The following is a 17,085-nucleotide window of genomic DNA, read 5'->3' on the forward strand; positions in this document are numbered from 1 at the left end:
AATAATACGCGCCCAAAATTGCGCAAAACCCAAAGTAAAGTCTAAAGCACTTAAAAATCCTAAGAAACAAAAATAAATGCGAAGTCTCGCGCACACAACAAGCAATAAAAGAGAGTGTCTAAAAGCAATAAAATGAAGTTTTTGATAAAGTGCGTGATCAACTAATAGTTGATCAAGAACGGCCACGGTATGGCCCACTTGGTCGGCTCCTGGCTACAAGAGGTAGCCTCAACGGTGCTCATCTTCTCAGCTGCACCCTTCTTAGCTTCAACATCCGCCGAACTCAACGGGTCAACAACTTCTATATCTCCCCAGTCAACGATCTCTTCGGACTCGTCAGAATCCAAATCGGACTCTCTCACTTTGATCGGCTCGTCATCAACTTCCTCATCAGTGCCATAGCTAAGGCAACCAAGACCGCCTCGTGAAATGATTGGCTCCTTCGCAACTGGAGTAACTTGCAGCTCTTCCTTCCCCAAACCAGCTCCTGCAATATCAGAAATAGACGAATCTTCCTCCAATTTGCTCCCAATCTGGGGCGGAGGTGTCACAACAGGAGTAGAAATAGAGACAGGCATATCAGGAAGTATCAAATAAGATTTCTTTTCAGAAACCGTATTGCAAGTTACAGGCCACATGGGGTCTTTCTTCTTAGCAGGTTGGGCAAAAACAATGGAATGCTTCCCTACTTTAAAGGTCAAAGTACCCGAACCAACATCTATGACTGCACCAGCAGTGTGCAGGAATGGTCTACCCAATATGATAGGAATATGGGCATCCTCAGGCATATCAAGTACGACGAAGTCAACAGGGAAGAAAAACTTCCCTATTTGCACGGGGATGTCCTCTAAGACTCCAATTGGCTGGACCGCAGATCGGTCAGCCATCTGTATTGTCATGTCGGTCACTGCAAACCTAGTCAATTTTAGCTTCCTAGCAAGACTCAAAGGCATTACACTTATACTGGCTCCTAAGTCACATAATGCCTTCTCAATAGAAAAGGTACCTATGCTACATGGAACGGAGATGCTACCTGGGTCTTCTAGTTTGTGAGGTGTAGTGTGGGTCAGATAAGAACATGTTTCCTCAGTCAATGCGACAGTATACACAGTTTCAAGTGACCGCTTTTTAGATAAAAGTTGTTTCATGAATTTAGTATAAGCGGGCACTTGGTTCACCAACTCGAGAAAAGGAACTTGTACATTCAAGCTACGAATAACTTTTTCAAATTTATTGAAAGATACTTGTTCCTTCGTCGGCACTAGTCTCTCTAGATATGGGGCTGTAAGAAGTAGCTTAGCCCTCTCCTCTAAATCGCGCATCCCGGCATCCGTGGACTTAGGCTGAAAGTCCACCACCTTCTCCTTGTTGAAGCTTGACCCCTCTTCAGACCGTCTCAAATGTGAACCATTGATCGACATTGGGTCGTACTTCGGAACCGGGACTGACCCATCAGGACTCGGGTCTTGCCCCAATATTTTCGGGACTCTCGTACCCCGAAACAAGTGGTCTCTCAGATTATTGGGCATTGGAGGACGAAATTTCTCAATATCAGCAGCGGCCTCAGTCGATTGACCAACTTGCTCAGTCGATCGACTGAGGTCTACAGTTCCAGAAGCTCCTATAACCCGCGCTTCAGTCGATCGACCGGGTATATCAGTCGATCGACTGATATACCTGGTAGACGCCTTTTTCTTGTTATTATTCATTACAGCTTTCTTTTGACTCGGTTCCGCCTCATTCTTTTCAGCAGCGTCCTTGACCATGGCAGGCCCCTCCAGGGTAGACCCACTCCTCAAAGTAATGGCATTAAGGGTCTCCTTTTGATCAGTTTGAGTCGGCAAGTGTCCCGGAGCTCGAGTGGTATTCTTGCTAGCCAATTGAGCAATTTGGCTCTCTAGAAGTTTCATTCCGGCCTCTCTAGCTTGGGACTCCTTTTGCAACATATTCTTTAATTCAGCAAAGTTGGAATTTTGAGATTGTTGCTGCTGCGGCACATAGGGAGGTTTCTGATATGGTTGTTTGTGAGGGGGCACATAAGCTTGCTGCTGCTGCTGTGGAGGTTGAGTCGGATTCAGGACATTCTGGCTACTCCACCTCAGGTTGGGATGAACATTAGGCTCATAGTAGGTGTTTGTTTGCCTATAATGTTGAAAGGCAGCACAAGACTCAAAGGGACTAGGACAGTTCTCTGACACGTGTCCTTCAGCTCCACACCTTCTGCAGACGATAGGACCGTCTGAAACAGAATTAACATGGTACATCCCTCCTTTTGAAGCTCCTCCCAACTCATATTTGTCAAACCTTGCAGTGAGAGCTTCTAGTGCAACTACAGAAAAAGATTCAGCAGCTCTCCCCAGGTTTCCTCTTGAATTCCCATATTCAGCCTTATGAGTGGCCAAATCATCAATGATCTTCCACCCCTTAGTCTCTCCCATGTTCTCAGCAAATCGGCCATTGGCTGCAGCATCCAAAATGGCCCTCTGATCGTCATACAGCCCGTTATAGAACTGATTGCAAAGACTCCATTTTTCGAACCCATGGTGCAGAATGGTTCGCACCAGCTTCTTGAAACAGACCCATGCTTCATGAAAGTTCTCATCAGGCCCCTATTTAAAGCTCGTGATCTGAGCTCTAATGGCATTCGTCTTCGAGGCGGAGAAGTATTTCTTGTAGAATGCCAAGGCCAAAGAATTCCAGTCGGTGATCCCAAGAGCGGCTCGATCCAGATCTCTATACCACTCCCTCGCAGCATCACGGAGTGAGAAAATGAACATGGTCTCCTTTATCTGATCCCGAGTCACGCCAGTCGGTGGGGGTATAGAGCAGCAATAATCGATAAAAATCTCCATATGCTTGGCTGCATCTTCATTTGCAGCTCCCCCGAACTGGTTTCTTTCAACCAAGTTGATATAGGAAGGCTTTGGTTCGAATTTTCTCGCCTCCCCAGGTAGTTCGAATCCTTTGTAGAGATTCGCAGCTGTCGGCTCGAATGACTTGCTATAGTTGCTTCTTCACCATGACTGGAATTTCGGAGAAGTGACTGTCTCACCAAAGAAGTAGAGGCGGGAGATGTAGGTGGATCTTCTTGAACAGGCGTTCTCGTAGTAACTTGACAGAGTACTCAGCTCTTCCTCTGTCGGTAATACCCTTTGTGATCGTCTCAACTCACGCAAGGATTTCTCGATCTCAGGATTGAACGGTACTAGTTCACCACCCTGTGACCTGCGCATAACAGGAAACTACAAAAAGAATATAAGAAAAGTTTAAGGAACGGATGTCCCTTAAACTAAGAAAGACTAAATAAAACAACTAAAAATTAGAACAATTGCCTCCCCGGAAACGGCGCCAAAATTTGATACCCGTCGTTGTGAGTACCAAAAATAAGATTTATAATCTCCTATTAAAACTAACCTAGGCTAGTGGTAACAGGGTCGAACCACAAGGAGGCGAATGTAATTTCTAGTTGTCTAATTTAGTCTAAGGTAACGAATGTGGGGGTTGAATTGATTTGGTCTATAGCTAATAGCAATAAAAATTAAACTAAAGAAATATATTAAATCAAATATAAAGAAGGGTACTAGGATGGTCGGTTCACTATAGTTTCGGCAGCAGCAAACTAGGTCGGTCTAAATCAAACACATGAGGCGGGAAAACAAGAGGTCCTCTCGGTCCACTCTCAACAGATAGCATCTTTCGATCTCGCTATAAGTCCCTAATTTCACTAATACTGACTCTCGTCCTGAAAAGTGACTGATAATCTAAACTGTACCTATCTTTCGATCTCAGCATAGTTTAGTCATTTTAATTGGTGATCTAACAACTGTCCTTATCTCTCGATCTAATGGGTCAGTCATATCCTAAACATTCAACTAGTCATGTGCACTCGATTCGTCGAATAAAGAATTAAAACAATTAAAACGAAGGTAAAACCTCACGTGGTCAGTCGATCGACCAGGTATGGCAGTCGTTCGACTGACACGCGATTCAGGCCGTGTTCATTCTATTGTCGCCTACACTATAATTCCCCTACATCCTAGCACAAATAAATTAGCTACTCATACTAAGAATGATAGGAACAATAAGATTGACTATTAAATCTACTGAATTCATGATTGATACGGAAAGATAAATAAATAACATAAAACAATAAAATTGGCTTTGAATCTAACTAGCAATTTCTATACTATCAACGCAATAAAGATGAACTGAAATAGAACAGAAAGAATACCAAAATTGCAGAGGAATTGTCACGGAATGATTAGAAGTACGAACGAAAATCCGATGCAAACCAATATTCCAAACCCTAATTATTGATATTTTTAAAACTAATAAAACTGAATGTAAAACTTAGATAATAATTCGATGCCTCTTCTGATGTTCTCGGTTACGTTATATAGCAAACTAACGTAACTTTTATTTCCAAAACCTAAATACAATGGGCTTGCTTTTCCTCGATCTTTTAATTCTCGTCGAAGTAGCGGTGTGGTCGATCGACCGCTTGGGACCGGTCGATCGACCGGATGCGATGTCTGATAGCTTCGATCCGTGAGTTGGTCGATCGACTAAGGGTAAGTGTCGATCGATCGATTGCTTTAAGCGATACTTGACTTCTATAATCTCGTGGATTTGTCTTTTGGCCTTGAAATGCGCACCAAGCTCGTTCCTTAAGTGAATTCTTCACGCCAAATGCGATGCAAGGCACTCGGGGACGGATTTAGCTCGATTTCCGCTGAATTCTTCACGTATCTGCAATAATGTACAAAAAATACGGAAGTAGACGGAAATAGGGATAAATGTAGCATAAACTACATGAATGAGCTCTGAAATGCGTGGAAAATAGGATGTAAAACATCATATAAAAGACACGCATCAAGAGCCACGATCCTGAAACCTGTAACCAATGAATCTTATGAATCTAGGGAGTCAATTAAAATGAACCCGGGGTAAAGGTTGTAGGAGCTAATGCAAAGGCTTGGGAGACGTCCTAAAGTCGCGAACTTGCCCTATAATTTTGAACTGGTCACATGGAGGGGGGGTGTATGTCAAGGTTGTATGTGATGCTTGTTAGTTCGTATGTGGATGTGATGATGTATGTTGTAATTGTTGGATGTTGGAGTAAAAGGTTGATATTGTGAATGCAAGGTTGGTGAACTATATAGAACTGTTGTTGATTGAAAGCATGTTGCATGATAGTTGGTTTACAATGCTGGTTGGAATTGTTAGAAAAGTGTATGAGAATGATGAGTAATGTGGCGGAAAAAGGGAGTAGTTCATAGGTGATATGATTATACATAATCTTGTTTGTGTAATTTTATATAATGATTTCATATACATGCCTACTATTGTTCATATGTACATGTTGTATGAAGAATGTGGTTGAAATGGATGAATTGATTGGAAAAGATGGAGTGGCAATAGAATGAGAATACGAATTTTGTGATTATGAATATGTTTAGGTGACGAAGTGTATTTGTAATATTGATGTATTAGTAACATGGAATAGGATTTGTAATGTATGAGTATGATTTGTCTTACGAAAGGCTATAGAATAAAAGCATGTGGGTAGTGCATGATGAATGTTGTTGCTTTGCTTTCGAAAATAGTAATATGTGATTGGGGCTACTGGTTTCATGAGTATTGGGTTGTTTTTGTTTACCTTGTTGTCGTTTAAGTTGTTTGGAAGTAAAATCAAGTAGTTATGTTTTTCGATTATAGAGAGGTTGTTTTAAACTGTTATAACTTGAGATTCATAAATGATTTTAATGTGATTCCGATTGGAGGTGATAGCTTGTTCTTTTACGATTCTAACGATAGGTCACACGCCCAAAACGACCAAGAAACGAGTGAGTTATGGCTGTTTTACGAAAACTGGATAGGGCTGAGAAATGCGTGGGTACTCGATCGAGTAGCCTTGGTACTCGATCGAGTAGGCGGCACTCGATCGAGTACGTTAGTTACTCGATCGAGTAGCCCTGGTGATTTGTTTTACGTTCTTCTGATCTTCACCTACTCGATCGAGTAAGTCACTTACTCGATCGAGTGGCCTTTACTCGATCTAGTGACCCCTGTTTTGGGTCATATGCTTATCTGTTGACATTCGTTGCATATTATGTTTAATTCAAAGGTATTATTTTGCTTCTTTATGCACCGTTTTACATATATGTTGATCCTGATGCGTAAGTTACCCAATCTTATGGTGTAGTGAGTGGCACCTGTGGTGAGTAGGAGTTCGGTGGGAGGACATGAGTTCTATGTGTTGTGATAGATAGTGGAAAAAGAAAAGGGAGATTGGTATGGCTTAATTGAGGCATAGAGCATGTTTTGTGAGACGGGATGAGTGATATGATTGTGTGTTGAGTAATGTAAGAGTAAGTGAATGTGGGCAAAGAGTGATGTGAGTTTATGGAACGAGAGAATGAAAATATTGAAAAGAGGGACGTAAATGGTGGCAGCTTGAGATGTGTAAAGAATCATGGAGGGGGATGGTTAGGAGTCGTGTGGGTTAAGAATATACATAGTGAAAGTTCGTTTTAAAGGGGTTGAGAAGAGTGGTATATAGTGAACTTTGTGGAGACATGTCGCGAGGTGGATTTGTAGACAGTGAGTGAGTTTGGGGAGATTTGGTTTATTGAGAGGTGAAACTACTGTGGGATTTCCTTGGGCAATTAACGGTATGAAAGGAATTTTGATTTCTAGAGATGTACAAAGGAGATGCAATTGTCAAACAGTAAACGTTGATTCTATGGATGGATTAGTGGCAAGGGTGATTGATGGCATAATAAGAGAATATTTATGGTAAGAAAGAGTGAGATGATATCGATATGAAATAATGAGATGTGAGTGTTGGAGCAATGAGAAAGTAACCGAAACACTAAAGAGTTAGGTAGAAGGGATAAGGAGTTGAATGGTTAATTGCTTTTGTCGAGTGTAAAAAGAAAAGAATGAGGGGAGTAAAACTAAGAAAATGTTCACCGGAGTTATGTGATATAAAAGTAAGGAATCGTCAAGATGCATGATACTATCATGAGGAATTGAATTAATGATTATACAGGAGCTTCGGAACAACAAGATTAGTCTTGAGTTTTGAGGAATTAAGGAAAGTAAGAAGTTGGTAGAATATCTGCAGGATATGAGATTTTGGTGGAGAGTTAGATGATGATACAATTAAGGATAGTATTGGGAATAATGTTGAGGTAATTTTGTTGATGGATTTGATGCTCGTTATTGGGGATGATAACCAAAGATAGGGAAGAAATCGTGATGTTTAGAGATGAGTGTAAGAGGTTTGATGCCCGGACAGTGGTAGTGTTATGGTTTGTGACTAGTGGTTAAGGGTGACGGTATATTAGAAAGGTAGCAATTCTAAAGAGGTTGATTTTGTAGGGACCAGATTGATAAGTATGATTATGAAAGAGTATAAGATGTGGTTATATGAGGCGGTTGTTAGTAGTTGAGTCTTAATGGTGTGGCTACATTTGGCAGAGGGTGATGGATATGCGAATGGGAGAATATGTTATGAGGTGTATACGAGTTAAGCTCGGGTGAGAGGTAACTTTTATCAGGTGGTAACTTACGTGATCAGGATTGACTAGTTGGATGTGATTATGGGTCTAAGATGTATATAAATGTTGGTGTGAGGTTGTGACCTCACGAGAAGCGGTATGGTGTGATAGTTATAATGTTGTTATCTGAATGTTCTGTAATACATGTTGGACACGGTAATTTAATTGAATGATATTCAAAAAGGTAATAATTTTATTGATCTGGCATGACTGGTTATACTTGTATGTATTCATGATATATGTTATTCCGTGATGTGGTAAGGGGATGATATTCATGAGGTTATTATCTGTTTAATTCATATAATATGTTGCTTTGTGATTTAGTAAAGTGGATTTGAGTAAGTTTTTCTTGTTCGAGAAGTTATGTTGAGTCAGTACTTATGGGATTGTGTAAATTGTGATGACTATCGATGTGGTTGTGGTGCCTCGGGTGGTGATCCGGGCACGATATTTAGTGTTGTGATGCGGGTATTTTCGCACTGCGGTGTGGCTGTTGGTGGCGGTGTTTTGATGCCGTCACCGGTTGTGGTGGAGTAGGTGGGATGATTATGATACGAGTTTTCGAAAGTACATACCAGTTATACATAGATTGTTGTTTTGTTTGTTGTTGTTTCCTGTGAGTTTCAGTTTGGACAGATAGACTGTTGTTTTATTTGCTGATGTTTCTTACAATTTTCAGTTTGAGAATGAGGGTAGAGTATGATATAAATAGAGTTGTATATGTTTTCGTTGTTGTCATGGTATAGTGATATTCTATTGATGGGACACGATTGTGAGAAGTTGTTGCAGTAATTTTGATCTTGTTCTAGATAAGGCTTTAGTGGACATGGTAATGGCAAGTGATTCGTAAAACATGTATGGTAATGACCTGAAAGATGCAGGTGGTTCATAATCCTTTGTTGAGATAGTGAGTGTAGGGTGTTTGGGGAATTAGTGTCATGTTAAGTTATGTATGAGTTTTGCGGTAATGAAGGAAAGAACTTGAGGATCTAGTGTGAGTGTACGTAACGAGTGTGGATCGTGAGTTATGCTTTTGGGAGATAGGTGCTTTACATAGAGAGGTATGTTGTTTTGCAGTAATAATGGAGAGTTAGTATGGTGATTTTGCTACGAGTTTTATGGTATAGGTTAGGTGGTGTACCGAATGAGTTGAGTTATGAGAAATGTTCAAATAAGAGAGCCTTGGATATATGCATGGCGAGTGTTTAGATTATAGGTGGTTATCTTTGACATGCGGTGGTGATGAGGATAATGAGACGATATAGCTAGGATTTAGTATTAGTGAGTTACGAGGACGTAACATTTGTCTTAAGAGGAGTAGGATGCGATAAAAGAGAGTTTCATGGTGGTGCATGTTGTAATATAATTGGAAGTAGAGTGTTAGCATAGCGTAAAGGAGGGATTTGTTTTGTGGATGATACTTATAAAAGGCCATGGCCGTGCTTGTAGTAGTGTGATGCTTCAGAGTGTGAGAATATTTTATATAGTGTTGACAGTTGGAGGATGATGTTATGAGTCTGAGTAAACTTCGAGGACGAAGTTCCTTTTAAGGGTGGTAGAATGTAACATTCCGTTTGATGTTATGGGTATTTTGATATTGGATTGGCTCTGGATGATATATTACGGAGCTAGTTGGTAGTGTATGGAGTTAGTGTTAAGAGAGATATAATGGAGTTGATACGATATCGTGAGCCATGTTGTGGAGGTAGGAATAGTTAGTGGAGTTGGTGTTACGAGTTCATGTTTGGGTTGGAGTTTTGTTTTGAGTTCTTAATCACGTTGTTGTGTCTTGATCGAGTTAGTATGTTTGTTTTTGAGTATGGGTTGAACTTCGGGGACGAAGTTCTTTTTAAGGAGGGAAGACTGTAGTACTACGGTTTTATGAGTCTCTGGGTACTCTATCGAGTAGGCCTTACTCTGTCGAGTAAGGGTGTGTTGCGTTTTAAAAATAGTTTCTGACCTGTTGGGTACTCGATCGAGTAACCTTGATACTCGATCGAGTACCTCAGCTACTCGATCGAGTAGCCGGTTTACGGAGGATGTTTTGTCGGGTTTTGTTAAAGGATGCGAGATAAGTATAAAAGGTTGTTCGTCACTTTTCTTAGTTTCTTTTATCTATTCTAAAACCTAAGTGAGGAGAAAAGGAGTTACGTAGTTTGTCTGTCATCGCATCATTAGCAAATCCCGGAGCTAGAGGTGTCGGATTTCATCGTTCTTTACACCGTTGTGTTCCTTGTGTCGAGGGTAAGCTTTACATATAATTTTTATACTATTTCGTTAAAGTTGGTTAAACCCTAATTTATGGGATTGGGGGTTTTATGATTTGATTATGTTAGTAGTAATTATATGATGATATGTATAGGAGGAGGGTTTGTAGAAGAAGCCTTTTGATATCAGCTGTGAGACCGTCTGATTGTGTTGCTTTCCAGGTAGGGTTTCCCTACTCAGTATTAGTCCCATAATGTGATGTTGATGTGTTGTGGTTGATTGAATAATATAGTAATTGTATTGTGACGGTTGTTGATTGTGATTGTCTGTCTCTAGTTCTCGAGATGTGTTCTCGGCTGAGTGGAGTCACTTGCGGGAGTGGCTTTACGCCCTAGTTTTGCCCTTCGTGGAACCCGCCACGGAAGGGGATGTGCACATTAATGAACAGGGAAATCGCTCGATATGATGAGCGGGGATTTGGTGGGTTCGGCTGCGGTCCCCCACTGGCAGGACTGGTCCAGTGGACAGTCGGTGATTGAGATTAATGGGACTGGTGTGATTGTGTATGTGACGGTGTGAGCTGTTTGTTTATCGTATGGTTGATATATATAAATTGTGTGATTAGTACTGACCCCGTGTTGTTGTTTGTAAAACCTGCGGTGATCCATCCGGGGATGGTTAGCAGTGATTGAGCAGGTATGAGTTGAGTTACATGGGATAGCTGGGATGTGCCATCGTCTGATGATAGAAGTCTTCCGCTGTAGCATAGTAGTTTTATAAACTTTGCAGTTAGTTGTTTAGACAGTTGGTTTGAGAACTTGTATCCATATTTGGTACTGGGTTTTGAATTGTAACCTTTCACTAAAGTTATACTATTTAAATGTTGTTTCGTTATTGTCTTATGATTATCATGCCTCGGGTAACCGAGATGGTAGCATCCTTATACCTGAGTGGTCCTGGTAAGGCACTTGGAGTATGGGGGTGTTACAAATGGTATCAGAGCTGATACCCGTCGTTGTGAGTACCAAAAATAAGATTTATAATCTCTTATTAAAACTAACCTAGGCTAGTGGTAACAGGGTCGAACCACAAGGAGGCGAATGTAATTTCTAATTGTCTAATTTAGTCTAAGGTAACGAATGTGGGGGTTGAATTGATTTGGTCTATAGCTAATAGCAATAAAAATTAAACTAAAGAAATATATTAAATCAAATATAAAGAAGGGTACTAGGATGGTCGGTTCACTATAGTTTCGGCAGCAGCAAACTAGGTCGGTCTAAATCAAACACATGAGGCGGGAAAACAAGAGGTCCTCTCGGTCCACTCTCAACAGATAGCATCTTTCGATCTCGCTATAAGTCCCTAATATCACTAATACTGACTCTCGTCCTGAAAAGTGACTGATAATCTAAACTGTACCTATCTTTCGATCTCAGCATAGTTTAGTCATTTTAATTGGTGATCTAACAACTGTCCCTATCTCTCGATCTAATGGGTCAGTCATATCCTAAACATTAAACTAGTCGTGTGCACTCGATTCCTCGAATAAAGAATTAAAACAATTAAAACGAAGGTAAAACCTCACGTGGTCAGTCGAGCGACCAGGTATGGCAGTCGTTCGACTGACACGCGATTCAGGCCGTGTTCATTCTATTGCCGCCTACACTATAATTCCCCTACATCCTAGCACAAATAAATTAGCTACTCATACTAAGAATGATAGCAACAATAAGATTGACTATTAAATCTACTGAATTCATGATTGATACGGAAAGATAAATAAATAACATAAAACAATAAAATTGGCTTTGAATCTAACTAGCAATTTCTATACTATCAACGCAATAAAGATGAACTGAAATAGAACAGAAAGAATACCAAAATTGCAGAGGAATTGTCACGGAAAGATAAATAAATAACATAAAACAATAAGATGAACTTCTCGTTTAACAAATCACATCCCCTAATCACATGTTACTAGTATAGCCACATTGTAAATTCACTTCCATCATATAAATATGCTTAAATCATAAATCATATTATCATGCAACAATTACTTCATATTTTCCACCAATTCATCCATCATACACTTCATCCAACATATGCATGTGAAATAAGAGTAACAAGTAGCGATCCCATGACACCCCAAAGTGATCGGCTCAAAGTTGTAGGGCGATTTCGCAACTTTAGGACGTCTCTCAAGCCTTTGCATTAGCTCCTAACAACTCCTACCCGGGTTTTTTTTAATTTGACTCTCTACATTCATTGGGTTCATTAGTTACATGTTCCAAAATCGTCGCTCTGATACCACTTTGTAACACCCCCATCCACCAAGGTGCCTTACCAAGGCCACCTGGTACATGAGAATGCTACTATCTCGGTTACCCAAGGCATAGTAATCAAAAGTGACCATCAAGAAACGTACTTTAAGTAAATAAGTTTAAGCTGATTACATCAAAACCAAACTGAAAGTAAGATACAACTGTTCCAAGCCAAAAACCAACTAAAGTAACAAATGTTATGACACAACAGCGGAAGTCTATGACTCTGACACGTGGTAACTCCATCCCTAGCTAATCCCGCGCGCATCCAAGATATATCTGCTAGACAACTGCTCACCATCCCCGAATGGATCACCATATTTTTCAAAACATAAACGGGGTTAGTTACTGCATAAACAATATAAGACAATACAATAGACAGTTGCACAATCACAATCCTCCAACGCCGTCACATCACCAATCATCTGACTACACAATAAAGTGTGTAGCCCTGCCACAATATCTATCACAACAGATATTCCACACTGCCAGTGGGGGACCGCAGTCGTTCCCACCTAAGCCCCGCTTATCTCCATCGAGCGAATAACCCATGTTCCTTAATGTACACATCCCCCTTGTGACGGGAACCACAAGGGGCGAATCAAGGGCGGGAAGCCACTCTCGCAAGTGACTACACTCAGCCGAGGGCGCACCTCGCAAACTACAGACAAACAACAACCAATCACAAGACCAATGTAAACAATGCCAAAAACCAATTACGATATAATCAACATGCCAATCAACCAAACAACCATCTTATAGCATTTACACAACAATTGAGTAGGAAAACCCTACCTGGAATGAAATCACCAATATCAATCACAAGCAGCGGATCAAAAGTGTTCCTCTACGCAATCACCTCCTATAATCAAATAATCATACAATTACAATCTATATCATTAACAATCCCAATAACTTTCAATTCACCCAATTAGGGTTTAAACAATATTAACGAATTGACATAAAAACAGTACCAAGATCTTACCCACAATACGACGATCTCAACGGTATAAAGAACTCCGAAATCCGACAACCCTAGCCCTTTGATTTGATAGCAATGCGAGAAGAGAAATCAACGTTGTTTGCTTTCTTTGTAAAAAGGTTTAGAATTTAGGTAAAAGTAAAAAGAACTGACGGAAATACTTTATATATATATATATATATATATATATATATATATATATATATATATATATATATATATATATATATATATATATATATATATATATATATATATATATATATATATATATATATATATAGGCGGGATCTCGTGAGTTGGGGTCTTATGGTGAGTTGTGAGTTGGGGAAATCAAGGGCTGAGATTAAAAGAAATCAAGGGCTGAGATTAAATGATAAATTAGACAAAAAAAAAGGAAAAATCGAAAAATACAAAAGCAGCTGAAACATAAAACAAAAACTTCATTCAAATGATATTCTCTCTCTCTACATCTCTCTACAAATCAAAAACAGAGAAACTCAAAAATCAGAACGCCGACTATAGCAATCTCATAAAAAACCTAATAAGATTACACAAAATCGTTGATTTTTAGCTGCAATCGAATTACAGGTAATGTAAATTCGTTGATTTTTAGTGTATTCAATCGTATTTTCGGAATTAATGTAAAATTTGTGAAATTCCTTGATTTTAATTGAATTAAATACTTGATTTTACTGTTTTCAGGTATAAAAGATGGACAACGAGATTAATAACAATGTTAGCAAAGAAATCAACTCGACAGTAAATATGGAAACAGGTAATACTGCTATTGATTCTTATCTCTTTATCCGCTGTTGTTTATAAATCAATTATTGATTTCTATGTGTTTCTCAGCTGTTATTCTGATATTATTGTACTGTCTGGCTTGTATTAGAGTAGAAAAAGAGAACTGTTATTCTAGTATTAATGTACTATTATTGTAACAGTACAGTAACATGATTATATTATTCGACTGTTATTGTGATATTATTGTAATTTTATTGTGCTATTATTGTGCAGTAGCATGAAAATATATGCCTTGCAAAAGAGTAACATAATAAATACAAAGATTATCTCGTATGTAATAAAGTAGAATCAGAGTACTGTTATTCTGATATTACTGTACTATTATTGTAAAAGTAGAGAAACATGATGATATTATTGTACTGCTATTACGATATTATGGTACTATTGTTGTGATATTATTGTGCAGTAGCGTGAAAATATACGGCTGATAAGAGAGTAGCATAAGATAAACACATTTAGTGTTATTGTGATGTGATTGATTGTCGTCTGTTTCAGACCTGCTGTTATCATACTGTTATTGTCATATTACTGCAATTTTGATCTCTCCCCCATGCTACTGTTATTGTGATGTTATTGTGATTTTGTTGTCCACTGACTGTACTCATTATAATAATTTACTCGTCCCCGCATCTTTCTCTTTGTGTCTATTGTTGAAGACAATGCGCCTTAACTATTGGGGATTCTTCTAATAACAATATATTCACCAAAGACAACCTGTTCGTTCATTTAAGAAAACGATGAGTTTGTTCCAACTCTTCATTACAAAGAAGACACCCGGGTACCGAGCGGTGGGTAAGGACTGTTGAGAGTGATTTTATGCCTAAACGTGGCATGTTCTTTCTTACCTTGGACGATGCAAAGAGTTCTACAAAGATATATGCATTGGCTTGCGGATTTGATGTGAGAAGGTACACAAATGCGCAATATAAGGGGGCGTCGGCGTCAAAATCACCGTCTGTAGAAGACATGGGGGTATAGGGATATGAAAGGAAAACTGCGACTTGAAGCAACAAATCACGAAGCTGCTAATTTGAGTACAGTAGAGAACAAAGAGCGGCGAATTAGACAACCAAAGAAGCATGCTCTGACAAGGTGTGGCTGCAAGGCGCACATGAGGTTGAGAATCTGTGAAAAAACAGATGACAGACCGGCTGGGTATATTGTCGATGTCTTTGTAGACGTTCACAATCACTCTCTTTACTCACAAAAAAAACAGAGAGTTCCAAAAGCTCTCAAGGGACGTCCATGACTACATTAAGAGGACCATTATTGATCATACTAAGCTCAACATAGGTCCAACATTGAGCTTCAGAATTCTCAAGGAATACTCAAATGGTTATCAGAATATCGGTGCCTCTTTGCCAGACTTCAAAAACTTCAAACGAAATATCAAGTGTTACATTGGGGATAAGGATGCTAGTATGTTCATTGGGCATTTCAAAATGCTGGCTGAAACAAAGGGGTTCTATTTTGCTTATGATCAGGATGAGAACAAATGATTGACGAAGGTTATTTGGGATGATAAGGAAGGGATAAACAACTACAAGTTATATGGAGACACGATCTCGTTTGACCCTACTTATGGGACAAACAAATATTTCATGGTGTTTACTCCCTTCACCGGAGTAGACCACAACAAGAAGACGGTAACTTTTGCAGCTGGGTTACTTGACTTCGAGAGTCAGCATTCATTTGAGTGGATTTTTAAAAAATTCCTCGAAGTAATGGGGCAGCAGCAACCTCAATGTGTAATTACAGATCAGTGCCCTGGAATTAAAAAGGCCTGCCCAAATGTCTTCAAGCATTCTGTGCACAAGTACTGCATGTGGCATATCATGCAGAAAATGCCTGAGAAAGTGGGAAGGGCAATCTGCAATGACACAGAATTTATGACCGACATAAATGCCGTTGTTTGGGATGTCGACCTCGAGCCAGAAGAATTCGAACAGAACTGGAAAATTGTTATTGAAGCCCATGGTATGGAAAGCAACCGGTGGTTGAAGTATGTATTTGCAATAAGACAAAAGTGGATACCAGCTTACTTTCGGGATCTGCCTCTAGGTTGTTTGCTGCGGACAACCCAGAGATCCGAAAGTTCAAACAGTTATTTCAAGCGGTTTGAAAGCCACTTTGGAACCCTTGTCGAGTTCTGGATGAGGTACAATTCCGCAATAGAGCAGCAAAGGCATTCACAAAGGAGGTTGGACACTGCCAACGAGCATAGTATGCTCGAGAAAGTAGGGCCGATTAAGGTAGAGATGCATGCCTCACTTGTCTACGCGCATCCAATCTTTGCAGAATTTCAACACGAAGTCAAACATGCCATATGCAGCATGTGGGTCGGGGATTTGACAAGAGTAGGGACAGTGGAGTACCATGACGTTCGTGATGGACTGAAGCACAGAGACTTCCGAGTGGAATTTAACACCAAAACTAACGAGAGCAAATGTGCATGTAAGCTGTTTGAGAGGCATGGCATTGTTTGTCGGCATATACTGTGGGTGTGGAATGGTAGGCAGATACACAGAATACCTGAGACTTATGTCCTTGCTCGATGGACAAAGAAATCCTACAATCCAATTGTCCGAGATGAAGATGGAAAGGTGATAGAAGACATTGACGAAGCTGACATCAAGAAAGCTGAGATGTCAAAGGTTTGGTCTGAAATTTATGCAACTGTCGGGGTGATGGACAGTTATGCTACGGTTAAACAAATGAAGCAACTGCAAAAAATCCTGACACAGTTCAGGGAGAACATCACAGGACCAATTGAACCGAAAACTAAAAACTAGGAAATCGAGGCTCTTCTTGGCATCACAGCTTCAAATGATATTGACCTTTGACCGCCAAACAAGGCCAAGAATAAGGGCAGTGGCAAAAGATTAAGGTCCTCCAAAGAAAAGGCCAAGACCAAGCCACAAAAGAGGAAGCGAAGATGCGGTAATCGCAAGAAGTGGGTGAACCACAACAAAGAGAACTTGTAATCTTCCATTTGCTGAAAGTCCCCCTTCTGATGACGATGATGAAGAAGAATCAGAAACTGAAGAGGTATGAATCTCAACTATTACTCTCCTATTATTCTAATGTTATCCTCTTATTCTACTGTTATTCAAATGTTATTCCGGTGTTACTCTGCTATTCTGCTGCTGTTGTGTTATTCTACTGCTATTCTGCTATTAATGTGTTGTTATTTTTGAATAGA

General features: G+C 39.8%; 1 protein-coding gene across 1 annotated transcript; it reads left to right on the plus strand.

Annotated features, from left to right (window-relative positions):
* Positions 1-15,607: 15,607 nt before the first annotated feature.
* Positions 15,608-16,675, plus strand: LOC141642289 (protein FAR1-RELATED SEQUENCE 5-like). The gene has a single exon (XM_074451064.1). It carries the CDS (start codon positions 15,608-15,610, stop codon positions 16,673-16,675), a length of 1,068 nt encoding a protein of 355 aa, XP_074307165.1.
* Positions 16,676-17,085: the final 410 nt, after the last annotated feature.

This window comes from Silene latifolia, chromosome 1 (assembly GCF_048544455.1).
Source record: "Silene latifolia isolate original U9 population chromosome 1, ASM4854445v1, whole genome shotgun sequence".
Lineage (NCBI taxonomy): Eukaryota > Viridiplantae > Streptophyta > Magnoliopsida > Caryophyllales > Caryophyllaceae > Silene > Silene latifolia.

What these genes read in the sequence shown, in the direction of transcription:
- LOC141642289 (XM_074451064.1), top strand. Translation starts at nt 15,608, where the DNA reads ATGGGGCAGCAGCAACCTCAATGTGTAATTACAGATCAGTGCCCTGGA.